This window comes from Anomalospiza imberbis, chromosome 6, assembly GCF_031753505.1.
Source record: "Anomalospiza imberbis isolate Cuckoo-Finch-1a 21T00152 chromosome 6, ASM3175350v1, whole genome shotgun sequence".
In the NCBI taxonomy this organism is placed as follows: domain Eukaryota; kingdom Metazoa; phylum Chordata; class Aves; order Passeriformes; family Viduidae; genus Anomalospiza; species Anomalospiza imberbis.
The window spans coordinates 9,958,612-9,982,198 of record NC_089686.1 but is presented as its reverse complement, the minus strand read 5'-3'; the positions used below and the strand labels follow the sequence as shown (position 1 = coordinate 9,982,198).

General features: G+C 39.4%; 1 protein-coding gene across 3 annotated transcripts in view; it reads left to right on the top strand.

The window, feature by feature from the left end:
• The first annotated feature begins 1,661 nt into the window (after positions 1 to 1,661).
• Positions 1,662 to 23,587, top strand: part of KLC1 (kinesin light chain 1) — a 47,485-nt gene continuing 25,559 nt past the window's right edge. Inside the window, exons 1-3 of one of the 3 annotated variants that reach the window (XM_068192330.1) lie at positions 1,662 to 2,329; positions 18,934 to 19,195; positions 22,362 to 22,592. In XM_068192330.1, coding sequence (XP_068048431.1) covers positions 18,935 to 19,195; positions 22,362 to 22,592 — 492 coding nt within the window. In that variant the 5' untranslated portion in view covers positions 1,662 to 2,329; position 18,934. Of the gene's footprint in view, positions 2,330 to 2,448; positions 2,607 to 9,852; positions 9,995 to 18,933; positions 19,196 to 22,361; positions 22,593 to 23,587 lie in introns of those variants that run through there. The other 2 variants (XM_068192331.1, XM_068192332.1) reach the window with 2 other exon arrangements.

The following is a 23,587-nucleotide window of genomic DNA, read 5'->3' as shown; positions in this document are numbered from 1 at the left end:
TGTTATAATTAGGTTGTATTGCCTGTTAAAACTAGAATGTGGTTAATTAAACCATTAATATAAAATTGCCAGAGAAAAGTTTTAAATGGAGATGAAGAACGCAAGAACGTGCTGCTTGGAAATACTTGTATCAAAACTGGGTTTTGCTGGACAGCTTGATCTGTGCAAGATATCAATCAGAGAGTGGAATTCAGTAAGTATACTTTATTTCCCTCAGCTTTTCAAACGCAGCAATGATTCTCTGTATTTACAGTCTGAAGACTATCCATCTTCCCCTAACTTTGCTTTGTTTCTTGTGGGCTTCTGTGACTCTTCCTGTTCTTCTGCCTCTTTGAGAACAACATTAGCTTTGATCCCTCTTCCGACTTCCTGCTTATTCTTAGGAGCCTTGCTTTCTTACCCGACTCTTGTTCACACACCTGCTATTCTGTAGACTTGCTCAGCATTGTACATGAGGGCAAACATATGTAAGCTCTGCTTTCCTTGAATATTTTAAATATTACCGCTTAGGTGAGGCTGCATATTTTGATTTACCACTATACCTCTATGTCCTTCTATTAGGTTGTGATTCATACCCTGTACGTACCGCAGGGACTAAATGGTCATTGCAGGTCCCCTCCACTGAACAATGCTACTCTATTCTATGTGGAGCTCAGGTGATAATGCATCACAACACAACTCTTTCATAAAGTTAGATTGTCACTAATCCCTGATGATTTGCAGTGTACATTTTACAGCTTTGCTATATTTAATGTTTTGGGCATTTGGTTTCTTTGGGGTTTTTGTTTTTGTTGTGCTGTTTGTTTGAGGTTTTTTTAATTGTTCTTTTAATTTTTTTTCTATCTTATACCTCAATTCCTTCCATCTTTCATTTCTGGGCTTAACTTCTACCTAGTGGGATATAACACAAAGAAAATACTGTGGCTGTTCCTTCCTCTCTAGCAAGAGTGGGAATGGAATTGGAAGCTGCAAAGAAATAGTTCTTGTGAACTATTGTGAATAGTTCCAAGTGTCACTGAGTTCTCACGGAAGTCTTACTTTTCATGTATAAACCTGTGTAAAAGCAGGGATCTTTCACTTCCACGCAGAACAAAGACAAGGACGTTGAAATATACTGGCAACATTCACTGAGCTCTTCTATGTGGTGGGCAACCTTCAACACAGAACTTGTCCTTCAGCTTACTTCTCTGTGACTTGCTCCATGAGCCACTGCACACTGAGGAGATTTTCAAGCGCGTTTCCTGAAGTCATGGTTGGAAGAGACACTCAAGATTATCCAGTCCAACCATCCACCCAGCACTGCCCCTGTAACCCCCTGACCACTAAACCTCATTGCCCAGTGCCACATCCAGGTGCCTCTTAACTCCTCTGCGGTGATGGCTCCACCACCTCCCTGGGCAACCTATTCCAGAGAGTGATGAGGTTCCTCCTGAGCCTCCTCTTCTTGAAACTAAACCAACTCAGGTCCCTCAGCCATTCCTCATAAGACACTCTAGACCTTTCACGAGCATCGCTGCCCTTTGCTGGACACTCCAGCACCTCAATGTCCTTTTTAAAGAGAGTGGAAGATTTTCCCAGAGGCATCCATCTGAGATGGGAGCATCAGTTTCACGAGTCCCGCAGTCACCATAACCCTGAACTTCTTTCCACTACAGCAGGTCAAACCTGCGCCAAGAGCATCAGCCGTGGAGCGAAACCGCCCCAGTGTCACCGAGGGCGCCCTGAGGAAACGCCGGGATCCGCTCTCCACCGACATCCACTTGAGGCGGACGAGGCAAATCTTAGCAAGGTTCAGCGTGGCCCGCACTGGCAGCCTCGGGGATGCACCTGAAGCCCTGAGCTCCGCGAAGCATCCGGCCCGGCGCTGCCCGCTCCCGGGAGGGACGGCGCCATGAGGGGGGCGCTGGGCGAGAAGGGCGCGCGGGCGCTTGTGGGAGAAGGGGGGCGCCGCCATGTCAGGCGGGGCGGGAGGGAAGGAGGGAGGGGAGCGCGGGGCGGGACAGGGGCGGCGGCCGCAGCCGCAGCAGCAGCAGCCGGGGCGGTGGCGGCGGCTGCCGGCAGCTGTCAGCGCCCGCTCCGCCGGCGCCGACCACCGCGGCCCTGCCAGCGCCTTGCGGAGAGCGCTGGGTGCGCCGTGGTGCTGACTCGCTTCTTTTCCGCCTTCCCTCCCTCTCTCCGGTCCTCTCTCCCCCCAAAAAACCCTTTTCCTTCCTCCCTTTCGCCCGCCCATCGCTGACATCCTCCTCCGGCCGCCTCCCCGCCCCGGGCTGCGCGGCCCCCGCCGCCCCAGCGAGCGCTGCGCACATCGCCCGAGCTGCAGCACCGAGCGGTGAGCGGGGGGAGCCGGCCGGGCCGGGGCCGGCGGGCCGGGACCCGGGACCCGGGGTGTGTGTGTTTGGGTGCGGGTGCGTGGGGTGCTCAGTTCCTCTCCCTTTCCATCCGCTGCTGCGCAAACAACAAAAGGCTGCGCGGGCCGCCCGGTCCCCCCGCAGCGCCGCCGCTGACAGCCGGCCCCGTCCTTTCCGCGCCCAGGGCGGGGTGGCTTTTTGGGGAGGCTGTTTTTGGGCGCTTCGTCAGTTGCGCTCAGCGCTCGGCTGCGGGCAGGGGTACGTGCCTCGGGATGGGGATGGGCTCGGCTTTGTCCCCGTTTCCTCTCCCGGCTCCCCTCGGTGCTGCGGCGGGCGCCGCCCTGGGAGGGAGCGGGCAGAGAGGGCTGGGGAGGCTTCGGCCTGCGGCTCCGGGCGTGCGGCGCTTTGTCTGCGCTGCCCCCGGCTTTGGGGCTGTGCCGCTGCCAGGTCGGAGCTGGTGGGAGGCGAGGCTAGGACAGGTCTTCTTTGGGCTTTGTACATAGTGACCGGATTTATACATTGTAGGTCACCTGCCGTGCTGTAGTCGGAGGCGATTCATGTAGACTTAGGTCTTGCCTGGATTTCTGCACCTCCAAAATAAGGCAAGCATTGGTTAGAAACACGTTACTCTAGCAAAAATACAGAATTTATTTAATTGATAACTGACTGTGTCTTCAGAGCAGAGATTGATTAGAAAGACACTTTAAAATGTTACTCATTTTGCTTTCGTCTTTCTGATATTTCTAAGTAACTAGATGCCAGATTTGTAGATCTGCATAGCAGTTGTATGTAATCAGAATAAGGAAACTTCTTGACACTTATATTGAGTTCTGTGTTCTAGGCATATTGAAGCACATTTTAATGACCAAGGTGGCATCACCTAGTGTAATACTCTTGTGTGGCTTTTGCAGGTAGCTAATCAATGAAGGAGCTCTTAATGCTTTTTTTTTTATTTGTATTAAGTGATTTCCACTACTGGATATGGTGTAAAAGTAGTATCAGTACTCAGGATACTGCTCTTGAAGTCAGAATACAGACTCAGAAAACAAAACTGACTAGGAAAAAGCAAAAGTCTGTTTTTATAGTTTGCTTTGAACAGCAAAATTGTGAGCCAGTGTCATTTGTATAACATGCTTTCATGTTTAGACATAAAAATACAAGAAATGAAACCAGTTAAAACTCTAAAACTCATTTTTAGCTGTGTTGTGCTTGACAGAAGGTTTAACAAAAATTGCTCTGCAAAGTTATTGTCTCTTTCACTTCCACTTTTGCATTTGCTCATCACTTAAATAGGAAACTTACGCACAAAGGGTGTCCATTGGAAGCTAAAGAGGAGCTGTTGAGATTTTAGACAGCTTAGCATTTTAATAAAAAAAACACCCTGCAAAACTGAAAGCAGCACCTTTTAGAGTGCACAGTTGGTTTAAAACTCTTTTGGAAGATAGCTTTATTTTAATTGAGTATGAATTCCAAAGCTTCAGCGAAACATGATAGAGGATGTATAACCCTAGGATTACAGATACAATTGGAAGTTACACATTCAGCATTTACTGGCAGCAGAGAGAAAGCTGATCCATCTGGTGAGGCTGAGCAGAAGACCTTGTAAGTCACTTGCACAGTGATTTTTGTGACCACATGGTTTAGGAGGACCTTTTCCATGAAATTAGAACAGCTATGGAGAACTCTGGCAGTTATGTAGACATTTCACATAATGGAGAAGCATGTGGGTAAATGCAGGGAATTTAAATTGTCCGTTCCTGAAACTCACTCATCAATGCAGTATCATTTCTGCATCATGTTGCAGTTCAAGTTTGGCAACCTTCATGTTTCTGAAGGATGATGATGGAGCTGGAGAATTCCAGTAATCAGAAATTCTAACAGCAATTAAGAGCATAGATTCCCCTTACTTGCTACCATATGTAACTAAAACAGAGAATAAAGTTACCCCCCAAATGTCCTGTGAAGTAGCCTCGTGGTTTCTCAAATTCCTATGATATGGTTAGTAGTGCCTTATTAATGGAAATGGATTCTTTCAAAAGGTCTCTAATATACAACAGAGGACTCACATACATAATTTGTAATTAAATATGCAGGAGTCCCAAACACAATCTGAATGTTTTTGACATAATACAAAATACACTGTACAGATGTTTAAGGCATATAAGGACAATTACTGCTTCCTGTGTTTATGGAGAACTTGCCATGCTAATGTCAGAAACCTCTCACTCATGTGCTGCTCATACAGTACACATATCTCTCTCTGTATCTTTTTGTGTATGCATACGTACCTACATATGTCTCTTATTTAATTGGGAATTTGGGGAAGTACTGTAGCCTTATATTCAGTTCTGAGTCCATTTAATGCAGCTTCTGTTTCTCTTGAAATGTGGGCTTGTGCAGCTACTCTTTCATCTCTTCTGTTTGACTTCTCTGGCAGACGTGCAATTGAATTTACTCTGGGATTAATAGCATCTCTTCAGCTGCATAGCTCATGATTATTTTAAAACTCAATTCAGTGTACAAATACTTGTAAAATAAAGTTTCTATAAGAGGAGTAAAAAATACAGAAATTTGGGCAAATTCATAAATAAGCAAAGTGTACTTTTATATTCAGTGTTGAAGCACAGAATCACAGATAGTGATGGGGACAAGCACACTAGGTCTAGTTAAATTAACATTCTTTGTAGTCAGTGTGCCTTCAGGGTGTTGTTCAGTATGACACAACTGTTGTAAAAATGGACCAATTCCATCATCATCACAATAAAGTGGGTAGCCACAGGCTTCCTCTTAATTCAGCCTTCATAATATTTCATATTTCCAAAGTATTTCTAATTGTTGTACAAGAGCACAGCATTTACCTTGACCAAAGTTTAGAAAAACATTTCACTGTTAACTCTAATTTTCCTTCAAGCAAAAGCATGACGAACATAATGTCTAAGATATATATATTTGTTGTACCCAAATACCAGTCAGAGACACCTTGTTCACTCTAAAAAAAATCCTGTTTGACTTCAAAATAGAACTGGTTGTAGTAGTTATCCTGAGTCAGAGTCAGCTTCAGGTGTTTTTGAGGTAATAAAGTCTTCCCAGTGTTTTATTTAGTGAAACATTTTCCTTTCTGAAAGTAGGATGTAGAAGAAAGTGTAGTTCCTTTGAAAAGTTACTAAATAAATGCCTGACCAGAGAAAGGTGCCCTTTTTCTGACTTGGATTCGCTGAGATATTTGTTGTCGTCATCTTCCGGGATTTAAATTGGGCACTTCGTTACGAGGATTAGAGCCAGAATTGCAGATGCTTTCAGTGATACAGGAATTACTTCCAGAGGGTTCTATATGAGGTGTTTTGTAGTCATCAGGCATGAAATGACACTATACATGGGGCTTTTTTGTGCTAGACAATTAACATACTTAATAATCAGAGGCCATACTGAAAGGGCAAGCATGAGGACTGAAGGTTATATGTATGCTTCTAGTACCCATAATATATTTGGGAGTGTGAACAAAGGATGAACACTAAAGCACAGTTAACATTAGAGATGCTAATTTCTTTAAATGTATAAAGACAGTCTCTGATAGTTGACAGTTTCTTCAGATTCAGTCAGCTAGGAAAACAGATGCAAGTGATAGTATCTGTGTGTTGATTTAATCACTGTTTGTTTCTTTGAATCCAGTTTATCTCCCAGGGATGCTGCTATTTAACTGCAGTAAGAAACAATCTTTACTCTGGAAGCTGTATTTTGGAATTTGGCATGTATGTAGAGTTAAAATGAATTTAGTTTGTCAAATAATTATTGTTGGTCATGTTTCTTGTTGAAAATGAGGAAACATGGGATCATGCCATCTTATATTTCCAATATGCTTTCCCTCTGTTGTCTGCTTAAATGGGTATATTTTGTATGTGGTTTCTCAGTTTTAAGTCTTCCTTACAAGTGAAAGCAGTAAAATATCTTTTGTGGATAGACCTAAAAGTGAGCAGTTTAATATTTTGATTATTTTGTAAATACCCACCATAAACCCAATTCATCGTGTTTAGATTTTCTTTCTGGGATTATGTCAGAAACCTAGTTGATTTTTTTAAATGTTAGAGTGACTAGAAAAAAGGATGTCACCAATCTAGTGGGTAGTACTGGCTTCCTTGCATATCTGTAGGGTTGGGGTGGTGGCTAATTATGTTACATGTAGTATGGGATGTACCCCAACAAACCATTTGAAAAGTTAACACTGCACTTAATAATGTTCAGAAGTTCAAGAAATGTGTGCCATAAACCAACTTTCTACAAGTTAGTATTTTTAAAGGACAATACATATATTTTTCAGGATTACCGGATAAATTATTATCTTCATTCTTATCTGTGTTTGTACGTAGTAGTTAATGTTAACAAAAAATTGAGATTACTGGCAGTTGTGCTATGGTTTGAACTTGTGAGCCATTCCTCCGTGCAGAGGGTGGTGGTTTTAAGCTTTGTAAAGGATTGCAGTAACTGCATTCCTGCACTGTATCTTGAGTTTGCTCCTTCCAGCTGACAGTAGCTGAATGATTTGCAAACCATGTCATACAGATTAGGGATGGCAGGGAGGAGCAGTGTGTGTTGGTGTGGTTCTGCTGCTTTTTTTTTTTTCCTAAATAGACTATTGTTTTAATATTAAGTGCTTTTATGGATGTTCCTTTATCAAACAATGTCAGCCTGAATAGTGTGGGAAAGCCACAGTTTGTCTTTCTCTTTTGGCTTGAGCAGCTTCCATTTCTGTTGTTGGCTGCTGTTCATCTGTGGTCCCTCCTGTGTTTGCCTTGAGTGGATTTTAGTATATCCCCACCTTCAGTGTTTCATTTGTTCATGTGCTTAAACTGGATGTTCCACCCTGCTCTCCCCCAGCTCCCAGTCACATTTAGTGTGTGTTTAAAGGGAGGAGGGTTGATGAAAGATGTGGTTTCATCTCTCCCTCACAGTGGCAGGGTGTAGTCAGATTAATCCAACTAGTGGGCTGGTAGCGTGTGAGGACATAGAGGAGGTTATAGTTTTGAGCTAGGAGGGGGACTACAACCTCCTGTAATGTTTCTGTTGACAAAATAGGACTCTAAGGATGTAGATGAAATCTTCTTCAATCTCAGTGCTGGTTTATGTAGTTGCACAGTCCTGCTGCTTTTACCCTTATCGTTGTTCCATCAACACAGCTTGCTGTATGGCAGCCTGGGGAAATAAGTGGATTTTGGTTGTGTTTATGGCCTGAACTGAATAGAAACTTCTTTTCTGTCGCCTCACTTCTGACAGTAAAATAACCCAGTAAAAGGCACATACCTTTACTTTGATTCAGTATGGACAGGGGTGTGAATGAAATGTGTGGCTGGGTGAGGAGCATCACCAGGTTATGATGTCTAGCCATGGCCTTAGTGAGTGAAAGAGTGCTCATGGTCTGGTGTTTGCAGGAAGCCAGAGCAGATGATTCAGTGGCTGTTTCTGACTCTCAATTCCTCTGGACATAGAAGGTGTGTGGAAAATAAAAGAATGTGCTGTTGTTTATATTTACCATTTTCCTGGATGTAGTGGCCCAATTCAGTATAGGAGCATTCAGTAGAATGAGTATTACTGTATTGAAACATGGAGGGGTGCAGGAGTCATTGTGATGATTGGCAGTGTGTTAGCTTACATGATAGTTACTTAGAGGTCTTATTAGAGGTATAAGGGAATGAACCCCCAGAAAGACATGTTAATTTTGAGGAATGATGTATCTTGGGAAGATCAGATGTGTGAACCTGAGGACTATGGCTGTGGTAAGGCAGAATTGTGTTTAACTGAGAGGATATAATAAAACTGCTTGATAAGACTCTGGTCTGGGAGCATTCTGAAACACGATACTGGTCCTTGGTAGGCACTCCCAGGGGCTTAAGAAATCGTACAGAGATGATATGTAATGTTTTCTTACGGTACTTATAGGTGTCATAGCCAGATGTCCTAAGAATTTATCCATTCTATACCTTTTGAAAAAGACAAGAGGCTCTACAGGGTGACTTCATCTCAGAGTCTCAGTAATTTGTTGTTACTTAAATACATCTCCTTTCCATTGTTCAGAAAACAGATAAAGGCAGATTAATGAATCAATTACTTTGCTTTTAAATACTTTTTATTCAGTCAGTATCAAGTTCTCTCTCAGGAGTTTTAAGAAAAAAATAATACCCTGGATGTTGATTTTAGCCCACGCTTAAAATATTGCTATTGGAATACATTGTTTAACTAAAGAAAAATATCTTGGGTTTGGAATTTGTGCTGAATGCAGGTGGAGAGCAAAGATGCACAGCCCATTTTTGAAGGCAGCAGTTGGTGGGGTTTGAATTACAGAGACTGCTTGTACTTTGTGTGGCCATTGAATCTTGATCCACACCCATTTGTTAGGATAACAAATAGCTTGAAAATATGCTTGCTGAGTTCTGTTTTTCCTTCTCCTTTTTTGTTTTGCAGCCTGTAGTCTGGCTGCACGTGGAGCAATGCTTGCAGGCACATGATACAGTGCTTTTAATGGCTTGGTTGTTTTAGGAGGCCACTGTTCTGCCATCCTTGGGAGGGGGATGTTTTCAAAAGAGATTATCCAAGTAAGATGGTTTAAAAAATAATATTCAAATGAAACTTTTAGCTTCTGTGTTTGTTTTAGTTAGTATGTGCTCTTGTGCTGTGTCAGTCCACCAGAAGAGCAGTGTCCTGCAGCAGGGTGGGGGGAACTGTCACACGAGTGGTGTAGCCACAGTGAGGATTTCAGGGACACTCTGTGCCCAGCACTAGCTAAGGTAAATCAGGAAGGTGAAAGATCACTAGAGAAGGAGTTGGAACTATGGTTTAGTCCTCAGGTGTGAGTGCACAGAATGTTAAGGTGCCTTTGTGAAGTGTTGGGTTAGGGCCTGCTCTATTGCTCAGCACCTCCTGAACCCAGGAGAGTTCAGAACATCAGAATAAAGCTTCCAGATTACGGAGTACGTAATTTCCAGCCTTACAGCTAAGTCAGCTCTCTGGAGACTAGGTAAGAAACAGTGAGTGATATGTGGTTGTTTCTCTAGATGGTTGTATCATTTGCTGTGCTTTCTATGAACTTAAATATGTAAGATAAAAAAAAAAATTATTCTCAAAACTGGTAGTTGCCATTGAAAGTACTGATTTTGGTGTAGTATTGAATGGGTTAGTATTAATTCTTTCTCAATATTAAAGATTATGCCCGAACAGTTTAATTGTGAAACTTTTTCTGTGGTCTTTTTGCAAGAATTGGGTTAGTGGTTTTGCAATTTTTTTTTGTAATTATTTGAAGGATAAGCAGGAGAAAGACTTTTCCCTAAAGCTTGAAGAAGGACACTGCACAGTTTGTGCATCTTAATGCAAACTATTAAATAGCTTCAAAACCCAATGTAAGGATTTGTTAAACCTGAAGGCTGCTGTGTGCTGGAACAATGTTAGTGGATGTTCCTTTTTGTCCGCAGAAGAAATTGCTTTTTTTTTTCTTGTTTCAGTCCAAATAACCCTTTTCTTCAATGTCGCCAAGCATGTAAGAGCATTGTAGTCAGTACTCACAGCAAATTGTCAGCAGAGCTTCCCACATAGATCCAGTGATGTGAGGCAGGCTGTGGCCTTCTCTGCCCTTCCTGGATGCATTTTCTAGATCTTTATGGGTATGCTATAAAAAGTAGATTTGGTTAAGATAATAGAATTGATGTTAGTAAGTGGAAGCTGATGGCATTTCTAATGTATTCTGGAAGACTGATTTGATGGGAACATTCCTGTGCTTCTACTTAAGTGCTGTTTAGAGATTAGATAAATAGATAACATAAATGGATGCTTACTTTGATTAGTCAATAAAGCAGTTCTTGTCCAAAAATAACAATGCAAAATGAAAGAACTAGAGTCAAGCTGAAAAAATGTTTTGTCTACACTATAGACCGCTTCAAATTTTAAGACAGGTAGATTTTTGCTGCATTTCCTCTCTTATCCTATTTGCCCTAACCCTATTTCAGTATCAAAGTCTCTCACACCAGCAAGAACCAGCCTTATCAAGACACTTATCAAAATTCATTGAAGACCTGTTTGCACAAAGTGGCCAGTCCATGAAGAGCCAAGTGCTATTTTCACACAAAAATCAATGCAGATTCTTGGAATATTGAGGGAGAAAACTGTGTAATTTGAGAGTGATGATGGATCTGTTACTCAGACTTTCTTGACAGTGTTTATTTTAAAATACAGTCAAAATTTCCTTTCAATCTACTTAAAGTTGATAATTTATGAAGCATTTCTTTGTAGCTACAAAATGCTAAACTAACAGTACAATTTTTGAACAATTAGCCTAGATTTTTCCTGATGTATCTTTGATTCTTGTGACAAGACTTTTTAATAATTAAAGGTAATTATAACTACTTTTTAAGTGGTTACATCTCTGCCTTCTGATAAATTTAAGTAAGTTTATTCTGTCTTTATGTAACTGCTCTTAATACAGTCATGATCTTTTTGTTAAAGTGAACCAGTGAGGTGGGCTTTGTTGTCATATGCAGAAGGCAAATCTCCTGTGGCTTAAACTGGTATGTTGTGTCAGTGTTTTAGGGAAGGCAGAAAGCTCTCCTTTCTCAAGATCCATTGGTGGCTGAAAGTGTTTATTAGTGCTCACAGAAGCTAAGGAAGTGCTTGCTTTGCAGGAGACCAACAGACGCTGCTTCTGTTGACACAACAGTGGTACAGAAGGGAGACAACTCCCTTGCTTCAAGGGGTAGGAGACTTGGAGATTTGCAGTCTGCCTGCCTTCAGAGATTCCATGAACACAACTAAAATTAAAAAGAAACCAGCATTAGATTTTGCCCAGCAGTACCAAATGGCAGAAGAAGGTTGTGTTCAGTTTTATTATTCTGGAAAAGAGTGGGCTTTGAATCTTGTCACAGGGCTGTTTCAGATTTTGAGTAAGGAAGTTATGTACCACCAGCATGTAACAGATTATAGCAGCCTCGATTAACAAAGAGTTTATAAGCTGTACCTTCTTGAAAGTCTGGCTTTTAGTATAGTTCCTCTGGACTCCTGACTGGGTCTGTGGAACTGCCTTAGACCCACACACCTGTCAGATTTCTTTTGCATTTGTTTCAGCTTTGACAAAGAGTAATCTTTGATGTGATAACAAATACATAGAAGGGTCTTAATATCCATCCAGTTTAATTTGAAATCTGAGGTATTGGAATGTGTACAGAGAATGATTTTTTTCTCTTACATGCTTATAATACATCCAGACCAATTGTAGTATCTAACACGTCTCAGGGAATCTATAGTGATTTTAGGATATGTTGCTAGTCTGTGTTTCAATCACTATATTTTTAGGCCTTTGGAAAGGTAAAATGGAGTTGATGAGATATGCAAAAAAGAGGATACTTTCCCTTGATTCCTTTCACACAAATAATTGGAATAGGTATAATATTGTGTAAGGGGCAGTCACGTCATCTGAGGGTCTCAGTCTGCTGCAGTATGTGAACAGGAAAAGCAAGATGGGATTTGGCCAATAGCATTTTGGAATTCCAGATATGTTTGAGTCTAAAAGAGATTTTGGAATTAGATGGGCAGGTCATCTGGATTGTCTGCAGTTAAAAGGATACAGATTTGCTGTATCATGATAATTGAAATGCTAGCTTGTAGCCTTTGTTTATTCAGTGCAGTACGGTCAAGGGATTGACACCATAATCTTTTCTTTAAGAGGAAGAATAATCCATGTAGTTAAAGAAAGCTTTTATGTCACTGAATACTTTTGTACTGTATACAGATATTTAACTCAATTAAGTGTTTCAGCAGGAAGTAATAAATGTCATGAAAATAGTTTGCTTGCTAAAGAAGAAAGAAGGCTGAGAGTTGAAATAACTCTCAGGGCATTTTTGCCAGTTGTCTTTGAATTGTGCAAAAGTATTTTTCTCAAAATAGTTTTAAATTTGTTGTCTTTAAGAATCCAAGTATGATTTCTAAGAAAGTGTTCCTTAGTGCTGAAGTAGCATGCTACAGAAATCTAAATCAAAGGACTCTGCAGCAGAGCAAATCTTCCTAGCTTGTACTTTCTCAGCAGTGTAAATCATCTTAGCTTGTGCTTTCTCAAAGAGAATTGTTGGCATCACCCTTGCTGAGGGTTTTATAGGAGCTATTTTTGCTATCATCTCTTTTTTTTTTGCAAATATGGTTTGTTAGTCTGCGTCTCTCCATAATATTTTTTTCATTTTCCAAAGAATCTGAAGCTTTCCCTTGAAAGGTATGATTTTTAATTTTTTTAAGAGCAGGCCCTAACATTAAAGCATTTGAAGATTTATCAAGGTAGATGTACAGTGGCTGTATTCTTCAGCTAAACAAGTACATAATCCTCTTCACTTAAACATAGTTTAATGCAGTGCATGGGCTTATTGGTAGCCATTGGGGTTCCCTAGAGGCTGACAGTGTTTTTCAGAGGTGGATGCTGCTGTGATGCAGGGGTAGAACGTGAGGCTACACAGCCTCCTCCCACTGCTGCCATGTGGAGAGTAGGCTGCTCCTGGCAGTCATAAGAGAAAAGCAGCAGCCTTGTTGGAGATGTGGAAATTTCTGCCAGTATTCAAGGCTTTTTGTTTTACTCCTTTTAGTCAGTCTGTCCTTTACTTATTGTTAATGTCCCATGCATTTCTTCAGAAACCTCTGGGCTTGCCTTGAGAAATGTCAAAACTTTGCAAAAGTTGAGTGTTTGTCCAGTTTACTTACCAACACAGACATTTTGTGATGTTAAGGCTGTAGGTCAAATTCCAAACGTGATTCTGGGCTTTTCTTGGATATGTGCCCTTGACATTAAAGGACTACAAATGTACTTTTTACACAATTTACCTAGCATACCTTCATTTTAAACCAAGTGGTAGGGCAGACTTCTACATTCAGGCCTAGCTCTGAACTGAAGGCTGGCAGGAGGAGCACATTAAGACTTTTTTTAAATTCATATGCTTACTATCTGGTAATTGGTAGAAAAAATTACTCCCCTTGGGGAGGGGGAGTTTCTCTGTAGCTTAATACTGGTTGCTGGGTTATGTGCAACTCCATCCTCTTACCTGCTTCTGGTCAGTGGTTTACAGCCTCCAGAATGTGCTGCTAATTGTCCTCACCGAGTTATTTTTAAGGTAGCTCATGTACCTGTGTGTTAAATGCTGAAGGTGCTTTCTGAGCTCACGCATTTGGAAACCCGAGGCAGTGCAGAAGTGCAGCAGTGTTCTGTTTATAGAACTGGGTCAGCCAGTGTGCCTTAAGTCTGACCTCCACCAGGACACTCTTTGCAGGTGCAGTTCCAGATTTTCTATTTTATGCAGATTCAAATATAGATGATGGGAAGAGTGATGACTAGCACTGGCAGCAAAGCTGCAGTCCTGAATATATCATGAAGGAAAAGCTACTTTCTTCTGGGAGTTTAGAGATCATGTAATGGAACAAAATTCCTCACTATAAGGGATCATTTTAAGTAAAAGGAAGGCAAATCAGACAAAAAGGGAAAGATAATAAATGTTCCTTATGGGAATATGACTTACGACAGCAGAAACAGTCTCACAGGTAAAGAGTAATTTAACATCTTAAATTTGAAAAAAATAACAGGTAATCATTGTTCTTTCAGACTTGGAGATTCTGACTGAAAACCATAACAGCAATATAGTCCAAATTGAGTGTTTGTTATCTGAGTGCTTTTACAAATACCTTTCTCAGCGTGTGAAAGGCATCTGTGAGTGATTCATCCTTGTCATTTCTGCTGTTGCTGAGCTGCCTGCAGGAGGGGTGCGGCTAATACAGTGTTTGACACACTGCTCAGTCCTTCCCAAAGTGTTTGTCATCTCTTGCCTTTGTTACTGAGTTTCTTTTTGTGCTTGGAACAGCCTGTAATGTTCTGAGGGTTGTTTGAGAAGGCAGTTTTCCACATTATGAAGATTAGCAGTTACAGCAGCTCGTAGTATTTGAAGATGGTGCCTTCCATGATGTAATGAGATGTGTTCTTGCTCTGAGCAGGGAATTAATGACTTGTAATTTGCAGCTCATACACAATTGAAACAAGTACGTGGCAGAGGTAGGATGCTGAACCTTGCCTTTTAATTAGGAGGAACTAAGAGTGAAATGAGGGTTAAAAGCCTTGAATAGACTGATTATTGTTAGGAAACAGTGAACTGTTAGGTCCCTATTAGAGATACAAAAAGATGAAATTAGTTTAACTTTTCACTGTAACTTTGCGGAATTTGCAGTGCATGTAGGTGACAGAGGCCCTAGGTATGGCTTGAGCCAGTCTTGCAGCAGCTTTTACTGTTGGGAAGATGATTTACTCTTTTTTATATGCCAACACATTATTGTTTCATTTTCAGCTATGTTGCCTGTTAGCTGTACATTCAGAGAAAATGTTTAGTGAGTATTTCACTTGACAAAGCAGTTGAGACTTGGGGGTTTTATAATTTATTTATTTGAAATTGTATTTTGCAACAATTGTGATCAGATGCTAAGTACATTAAAAATTTATCTTCCAAGCTTTTAGTACTTGAAACCCATTAAATAATAAAAATATCAATACAGAGAGGGGAAGTCTTTAGAGATTCATATCAAGGAAGAAAAATTAGAATGGCTTTATTTATTTTTTTTAGAATCCATGCTAATCTTTAGTCAAGGAAAAAAAAATATTGAAATATTGTGGGTTTTTAGAACGAAATTCTTCCTTAATGAATTTTCTTGTGCAAAGAGACATTCAGATGTGTTTTGGCACAAAAATATTTTGAGGTGATCTGCAGGAAAATGACTCTTCCTTAAAAGCAGCTGAGTAGGAAAAGCTCTGTTAAGAGATCTTTAAATATGAGCTGGAGAGCTTAGTAGCTGGCTGTGATATGTCTGTGGAAGAATTTAGGCTGAAATCTGTGATGTCAGTATTACTAGTGTAGTTGGTTTGAAAGTTTTATGAATAACAAAATACTTAAACCGATTAAAGATAACAGCCACTTAAGTTGTTTGTATATGATGAGATTATCCCAGTGGTTTTGCTTTCTTTGGTTCAGACTCTTGCTGTTCTCAGTCCATTTCTTTGTTTTGAGCTTATGTAACAAAATGTTGTGGAAACCTCTTTAGTAGAAGGTGTTGCAGGGCTTTTTATGTTGATCTGTCAAAATTAACTAATTTTTGTGTGTTTCGAGGCAGTGACTTGATTTTTCTAGAAGTTGGAAAGCATTAAGTGACTTTTGGACTTCAGCATAGTCAATATTATCACAAACAAAAAGGAAGATAATATTCAAGATCTACACTGACACGTACTTATTAGGTAAATTTCTTAAGCCACCTATTGAGTCTGGAACTCTGGCTGCATTATGTATTTCTTTCCTTATCCAAAATTCTGTTTTATACAAAAATTCTGTTTTGTACATCTTCTTTGCTTTGTTTTCAGTTATACACTAAACTAAAAACTAGTATTTGAAACTAGAATTCCTGCCCAGATAAAATTTGCAGTGCAGTGGAGTGCAGGACAAAACTTAGAGGAGCTTGAGAAGCCTTTGCCTACACCATTTTTTTTCTATAGGGAAAATGTATAGGAAGAAAGGGTTAACATTTTTTGAGAAGTGACAATAGGAAGGCTGGCTACGTTTTGTCTCCTTTCCTCTGTATGCATCCTGCATACAAACTTCATTTGTTTGCTTCCTGCGCGGCATTTGCTGCCTCAGGATATTCAAATCTAATTTGCAGCATCACGGAATATGCTGAGTTGGAAGGGACTCCCAGGGATCATTGAATTTGCCCTTTGCAATGCCATCCCCAGTTATATGATTACATATCAAATATGGTGAACAGGCAATTATCTTTTGTAAAATACATTTAAAAAATCATGATAGGGCCACACCTTCACTTACTACCCTTAAAGGCTATTAGATAGATATTTATTCATAAATTTTATTCCTACAAAGAGTCAAATTTGATAGCAGGACAAATTATATGTTTGTTAGCCTCCTGTTTTCTAAATTATTTTGCCAAGCACAATCTATAAAACTGAACACCAACAGACCCCCCTCAAAACTTATCCCAAAAGATTTAGTTCTTTTCTGTCAGTGGGAGAGATTGGGATTCTAACAGTGTTCACTAGAGGAGATTTGAGAATCCCTCTTGCAGGCTGCAAGGAACTTCATGTCAGTCTGTGTCTTGATGCAGCTTTTGGCTTGGCCCCAGCAGATCCTTTGTACTGATAGTGCAGAGGCAGTGGAAGCTTTTAGGTGCATTTGGGTTGGAATGAGGCAGCTAAAAAATCTGGCGCACTGGATTGAGACAGGAAGAATGTATTCATAAAGCAGGTCTGCTGCTGGGATGGTTTAAGTATGGTTTTGCCCCATCGTGTTTAAACCTGCTTTTCCTCTCTTCAAAAGCTGCTGTGCTGGCTTAGCCATCCTTAGCTGCAGCTTCAGTGTATTCAGCCAATACTATTGGCCTGTTTATTTATCTGTTAATTTATGGATGTTAATTTATCTGTATTCATCACTTAGAATTAATTTTATTTCTACTAAAGTGTTTAAAATGTGTAACTTTTAAAAGACAGTATCTGTGTGTGCTTTACATATATATATGCAAACATCTGCTTTTCATTTTTGCTGTAAAATGACAGAATATTGAGGCATGAAGAAGGAATTGCTGCTATCTGTGTTCACATAACATACACAAATAGTCACTTCATTAGATGTCTCTGCTTGTTTTACTTCCTTATAATCAAAGGTTCAGTTCTGTGCATTCAGGATGGAAATTGTTAATTGAGGCTGTGAAAGTGTGCCAAGGCTACTTAGGGTTGAGTTGTGTGCTGAAGTTAGCATAATCCATAACAATTTCTTATATGACTGTGTGTTAGAAGCATTTATATGCAAATTTGGTCCATGTTAAATTGCAGTTCATTTTTCTACACAACTTCAGAGAGTCTGTACTTCAAAACTGTCTTTTTAAGCATTCTGGGTCATAGATCTCAGGTTAGAAATGGGAAATGTGTAAATATCATTCTCCTCATCAGGTCTTCATGGGTTAATTTCTTATGCCATGCTAGATGAGTTGCTTTATACAGATCTATATTTTTCATATTGATTTATTTGTGAATATGAAGTTACTGTATTAAATTTGGGTAAAACCAAGTTCACGATTCCCCAAATTCTGTGTTTTCAGACAATAGATTATTACAAAAAAACCCTATTGTCATCTGCAGCCTTTGTTTGGTAACAAATGACTATGCCTTTTGGGTATTGTATTACAGGAGATCATCACAGAGAAGGTAATTTGAGTACATATAAACAGAAAGAACAGCCTTTTATTTTTAATATAATACAAAAGCACAAGAGCACATCCTTTGGCTGTTGTCATGATGTGCATATATGCATCTTCTTACAGAAGTTTTAATTCAAGACTCAAGTGGTTCTAATTTTTTTTTGCCTTCTCCTAAAATTAGACTAGCTTTTCTAGTACAAAGTTTTAATACAGTTTTAATTCATTTAAAATGTTAGTTTGTCAATGCTTACCCAGATGTCTTCACATAGATGGGATATTTTATTGCTTTTGAAAAATCTTTCCTGTATTTTTCTAATTTATGCTTCCTGGTTCACTCAAAGATTTAAATAACTGAGGTATAGAGGAGTAATTTTTCAAGTCTTTATTTTCATTATAGAACATTTTTCTGGTGACATTAAAAAAGGGTCAAATGGTTTGTGTGTCTTCTCTGCATTTTAACATTTATAAGCTTGTTTGTCAGTTCAGTAACAGCATCTGTGATAAGAGTATGTGAGTTTCTAAACTTTTTTGGGTCTTCATTTGCATTTCGTGGACGTGCTGACAAACATCCAAAAAATTACTATCTTTAGTGTAATGCATTAGATACTGATAAAATAGCACAGTGGAATGATGCTTGCTGCAAGGGTTGTACTATACAAACTGTTTTTTCTGGCATGAGACAGGTGTTGCATCTTCATCAAAATAGCTACATCTAGACCTGTAAGCAATTGAATATCTATGTGTTAAGTGTAGAGTTAAAATAATGAATTAAAATTGTCCTAGGGGGTAGTTGTGATGTTCAAAATACAGTGGCAAGAGCTTTTGTAGTCCTTGGGAAAGGATGAGGCTGCTGTTATCTTTTTACAGGAGAAAGATGACTTTTCTCATGACTGACTGGTGAACTCTTTCAGAAGTCTGGGTGATATTTCTTCAAATTCCTAAAGCTCCATTTTGTGGGTTTTTTTTAGAGAACTATAGTGACATCTGCAAATAGCTATATTTATTGTAGTATGTGTTTTACACCACCTCCTTTGCTTTTTCACAAACCAGAATCCTGGAGATGGAGCCCTGTTCCTCAGCAGTTGCTACAAATTCTAATGCCACGTCATAGTCTGTGTTTCATTGTGTGCTGTTTTTTTGGTTTATCAATGAGTGTTAATATTAAATCTGGAAGTAGAAACTGGAAAACTTGAAACTGTTCGAACTCAGGACATGAAACATTGTAAAAGTTGTTCACAAATATAATCGTATTCTGAATATACATTTCAGACTTCACTCACTTATAGACTTATATACTTATTTTTCCTTTTGTATTAACTAGCATACTCTTCCATTTCAGAATGTATGAAAACATGTCCACAATGGTGTATTTAAAGGAAGAGAAGTTGGAGAAGCTTACTCAAGATGAAATCATTGCCAAAACGAAGCAAGTGATTAATGGACTGGAGGCACTGAAGAATGAACACAATTCAATTTTACAGAGCTTACTTGAAACACTGAAATGCTTGAAGAAAGATGATGAAACTAATCTGGTTGAAGAAAAATCAAACATGATTCGAAAGTCACTGGAAATGCTGGAGCTTGGCCTTAGTGAAGCACAGGTAAAGTTGTGGTAAAAATGAAGCATTTCAGACATTTCTCCCTCGATATTAGTAATATGTTGGGACATCTACATTATTTTTGGATATAATGGACAAAAGATGCTGTAATTAATAGAGGTAGTTACTGTACATCATGCTGTGTTACAGAACTAATTATGGGGTTAGTGTTAAAGCACTGAAACTCATGACTGGGCTCCACTTGACATCAGTGAGACAGTAACATTGTCTGTTTAGACTTTTCCACATCAGGCATTAGGCAGGTAATGTTTGAGCAGCTCAAGAACTGAGCAGTGGCATTTTAACTCTAAAAGATGGCATAGGACACATATAAACAAGCACACTTATAATACATGTATTTGCTCCAGCCTTTGAGCTTTGGTGTAGACTGAAATGCATGTTTATATTCCCTTGACTCAGATTTTTTTATAGTAGTACATGATGCTTTTAGAGCTTAAGAATCTCTAATGTTTATTTAACATTTTACTAAACCAGAATTGAAACTAAAAGCATTTTAAAGTTTAAGACCTGAGTACAGAATCTGAACAACTTCGACTGATGCATTAAAGAGAGGACTCTGAGCTAATTTTTGTGGACTCTTAGTCAATGAAGATACCATCTGCAGAAGATAAGTGAAAAGTTGTATGTTTATTGGGTTGTCAGGACTATATTTACAGTACAGCTTTATGATATTTTGTACTAAAATACAAAATTTCAAAAACCTGAAATGATGTGATATGACAGTCATCACTGTGAAATGGCAGAGTGTTTGCAAATGAGTTAAAATGCCAATGAGTTAGTTCTACATTAATAGGCTTTCTGTTGGTCTGTAGCTGCTCAGACTTCTCTTCTGGATTGAGCTATTATTGTGTGGTGATCTGGAAGTGGTGTGCATTGGATCATGGTGAATTGAGACTGAGAGAAAGAAATGTGGGTTATCCGACGGGAGTGTAGAAGGCCTGGACAAACTGTCAGGCCTTAATGTATACATTGTACACACTTTGATGCCTTGTATAGGAGGAAAGTGCTAGAAGATACATGGAGTAAAATTGCAGTAGTTGAGTTACCTTTAATGGTTGCTTGTAGAAGATGTGCAAGTGAATGAGTAACTTCTGTGTAGTATTAGGACTCTGAGAAGCCAGTTCTGATTCTTGACTCTGTCAGGAGCCTCAGTTGCAGATGTTCCTGCCTTGTTTGCCTCCCATGGTACTTTGTGGAATGTAGTGGTGAGGAGCCAAAAAAGTCTGCATTTGCTGCCTTCCTTAGGAAGCCAATTACACTTCAAACTGCTGCTCTCAGACCTGATAAGGTTACTCTTCCTGAATGCTTTGAGTTGTAACAATGTAGGTTTTTGGGTTGTTGTTTTTTTTTTGGTTTTTTTTTTAATTTTTAAATTTAAGATACAAAAATAGATGTTTTTTGTGGCATGCAAATAGGTCTGGTGATGTGTTTTTCCATGAAAAGTAAACTAACTTTGCTGAAGAAGTAATCAGACTTTTCTTTCAGGTAATTCTTATGAATAAGACTACAAAATATTTTAGTTTGCCATTGTAGCTTCTTCAGTGTTTGAATATGTTGACCCTATTATCACAATTTTCATAAATACGCTCTCTCATTATATAAATGCCACTGTTTGAATTGAACAAAGAATTAAAAATATTAGACAAGTTTTTAATATGTAAATAGGTAGGTGCTGAAGTCTGGAGTTTTGGACTGGTTTTAGGAAATTATACCTAGAGTTTTTACCTTTATAGGAAAAATTAGTTTCTAAAGGCTTAATGAATATTTTGACACCTGAAATTTCAGCTAAGGAATCTGTTTCCCATTAAATACCTAATTTAAAACCACTTAAAGATAACTTTGTTTTTTAAAAAAAACCATGAACTTGAGGAGATGAAATACTGGTAACTGGGGAATGTCTAACAGATCTGAAAGATTTGTACTCTCACCAGTGGTCCATTCTTGCAAGGTGTGCATCCTGGGACTGCTGCCAGCTGTCCTACACGTGTCAGTGGGAGATTGCAGTGAAGGGAGAATATCTTCTGCTGGTAGTGTTTGGCTTTCACTTAATAAGCTCCTTTTTCATTTAACTTTGCTCAGAAAAAAAAAAACAAAAACCCAGTCAAAGTAAGCTGCTTTTATGGGTGTTCCATTTTTTGCCCTTAATGTGACTGTGTTTGAAAGTCTGCACTCGAGTATAAAGTGCATCTATAAATTGTGTGTTAAGTTGTACATGCAGATCTCAGTCAAGTAAATATCCCTTTGAAGTGTTACCATTATGCTGAGGTGTTCATCTTAGAAGCTGTAAGCATGTGTACAAATCCCTTTTTTGTCTGGAAGGTGCTAAATTAGAGCTCTGTGTTAGTTCTTAAGTTATTTTTGTTATCCTGCAAGTTGAAAGTACTACTACTCCATTTTATGTTAATGGACCAAAGACTTCCAGTTCAGTAATCTAGTTCTAACTTTTCATGTATTTTAAGATTGTATTTAATGTTCAGGGAATTCTGAAACAATTTTAACTTCTGATAGCATCATGGAAAACAATTATTTAGTAAAGAGCTCCCCTAGGTTGGGACCCCAACAAGGGAAGGACATGCACCTGTTGGAGCAAGTCCAGAGGAGGCACATGATGACAGTCGAGGGCTGGAGCACCTCTGCTCTGGAGACAGGCTGAGAGAGGTGGAGAAGAGAAGGCTGCAGGGAAATCTTAGAGCCCCTTCGAGGGCTGGAAGCGGTTACAAGAGAGCTGAAGAGGGACTTTCAAAGGTCATGTAGTGATAGGACAAGGCAGAATGCCTTCAAACTGAAAGAAAGGAGGTTTAGATTGGATTTAGGAAGAAATTCTGCCCTGTGAGGGTGGTGAGGTAGTGGAACATGTGCCCTGTCCCTGGAAGTGTTCAAGGCCAGGCTTGGATGGAGCTTTGAGCAACCTGGTCTAGTGGAAGGGTGGCCCTGCCCATGGCAGGGGGCTGGGAAGAGGTGATCTTAGAGGCCCCTTCCAACCCAAATCATTCTAAATGGTAAAAAGGTTTAGCGGAAAATGAAAACTATATCTAAAAAGAAGAGGCATGGGAATGTTTACCAGATTTCACAGCAGACATAGGTTTAAATAATGAAAGCCTTGTATGTTGCATTCTAGGGGAAGTATGTCACACATTCTGCTTTTCAGGTAATGATGGCCTTGTCAAATCACTTAAATGCAGTAGAATCAGAGAAGCAGAAATTGCGGGCTCAGGTTCGCCGGCTGTGCCAGGAGAATCAGTGGCTGCGGGATGAACTCGCCAATACACAGCAGAAACTACAGAAAAGTGAGCAGTCTGTGGCTCAGCTGGAGGAGGAAAAGAAACACCTAGAATTCATGAATCAATTAAAAAAATACGACAATGATATTTCACCTTCAGTAAGTACCTCCACAGTAAAACAGTAAAAGCACCTTACATTTACATGTGTTGTGATTTGCCTGTTTACCAAGAAATAACAGACACATTTTATTTGTCCCTTAGATATATTTGTCATTAAAATACTACCTTGTACTAGTGTCACATAGTTTGCAGAATGATTCTGAGAGCTCATTCTTATTTTAAGAGAGTATGTATTTTACTGTCTGCAGATAATAAAATACATGAGGAACAGAATTGATAAATACTAATTTAGTATCTTAAAAATGTGAAGAACTGGACCAAAGCAAAAATCTCACTTCTATAAGCTCAGCAGTTAAAATAAGTGAGAAATCTAAGCTGTGAGACATTTTAAATACCTAGAGGACTTAGCTTATTTTGACTGCAGGAAAAATACTTAATTTTTGGCTTGTGAAATCACTGTATAGCTTTTTTATCTGTTGAGAATTTACACAAGGGTAAGATGTTAGTGAATCTCCTTTCAGGACCATCTGCCAGACACTCTGATCATCTGCCTGTATACGAGCCCGTTGTGTTAGGTATTCTTAGGTTCAGAGAGAAAATGGTCACAACTTGAATTTACAGAAGGAACTTACTACTTAAAAAGACTTCTGATTTATTTGCCTTTCATTTTATAATTTTATTTTGCCTCCTTAGGTGGAATTGTAGAGAAGGTTCTAATGTTGTGTGTTCAGATCTTCTCAGTGGTGTCTTGGAAAGTGCAGTTTTTCATAACTAATTATTTCAGCAATTTTAATGGTTGAAAATGGGTGTGATTTAGTCATGCTTAACTGACTGCTTGACTAATTCTTTTTAACATATTGTACGTGGTGAGAGAGTTGTTTTGGTCAGTTGCACCCAGAATTTTTCAGTGCTGTTCTATGACTTGGTATTTGTAGATGGATTTGCCAGTGAAGCCTGTTCAGAAAAGGGGCAGAGGAGGGAATATTGGGATTGTGATGTGCTGTATTGTCAGACTGTACTCTGCAGATGAATT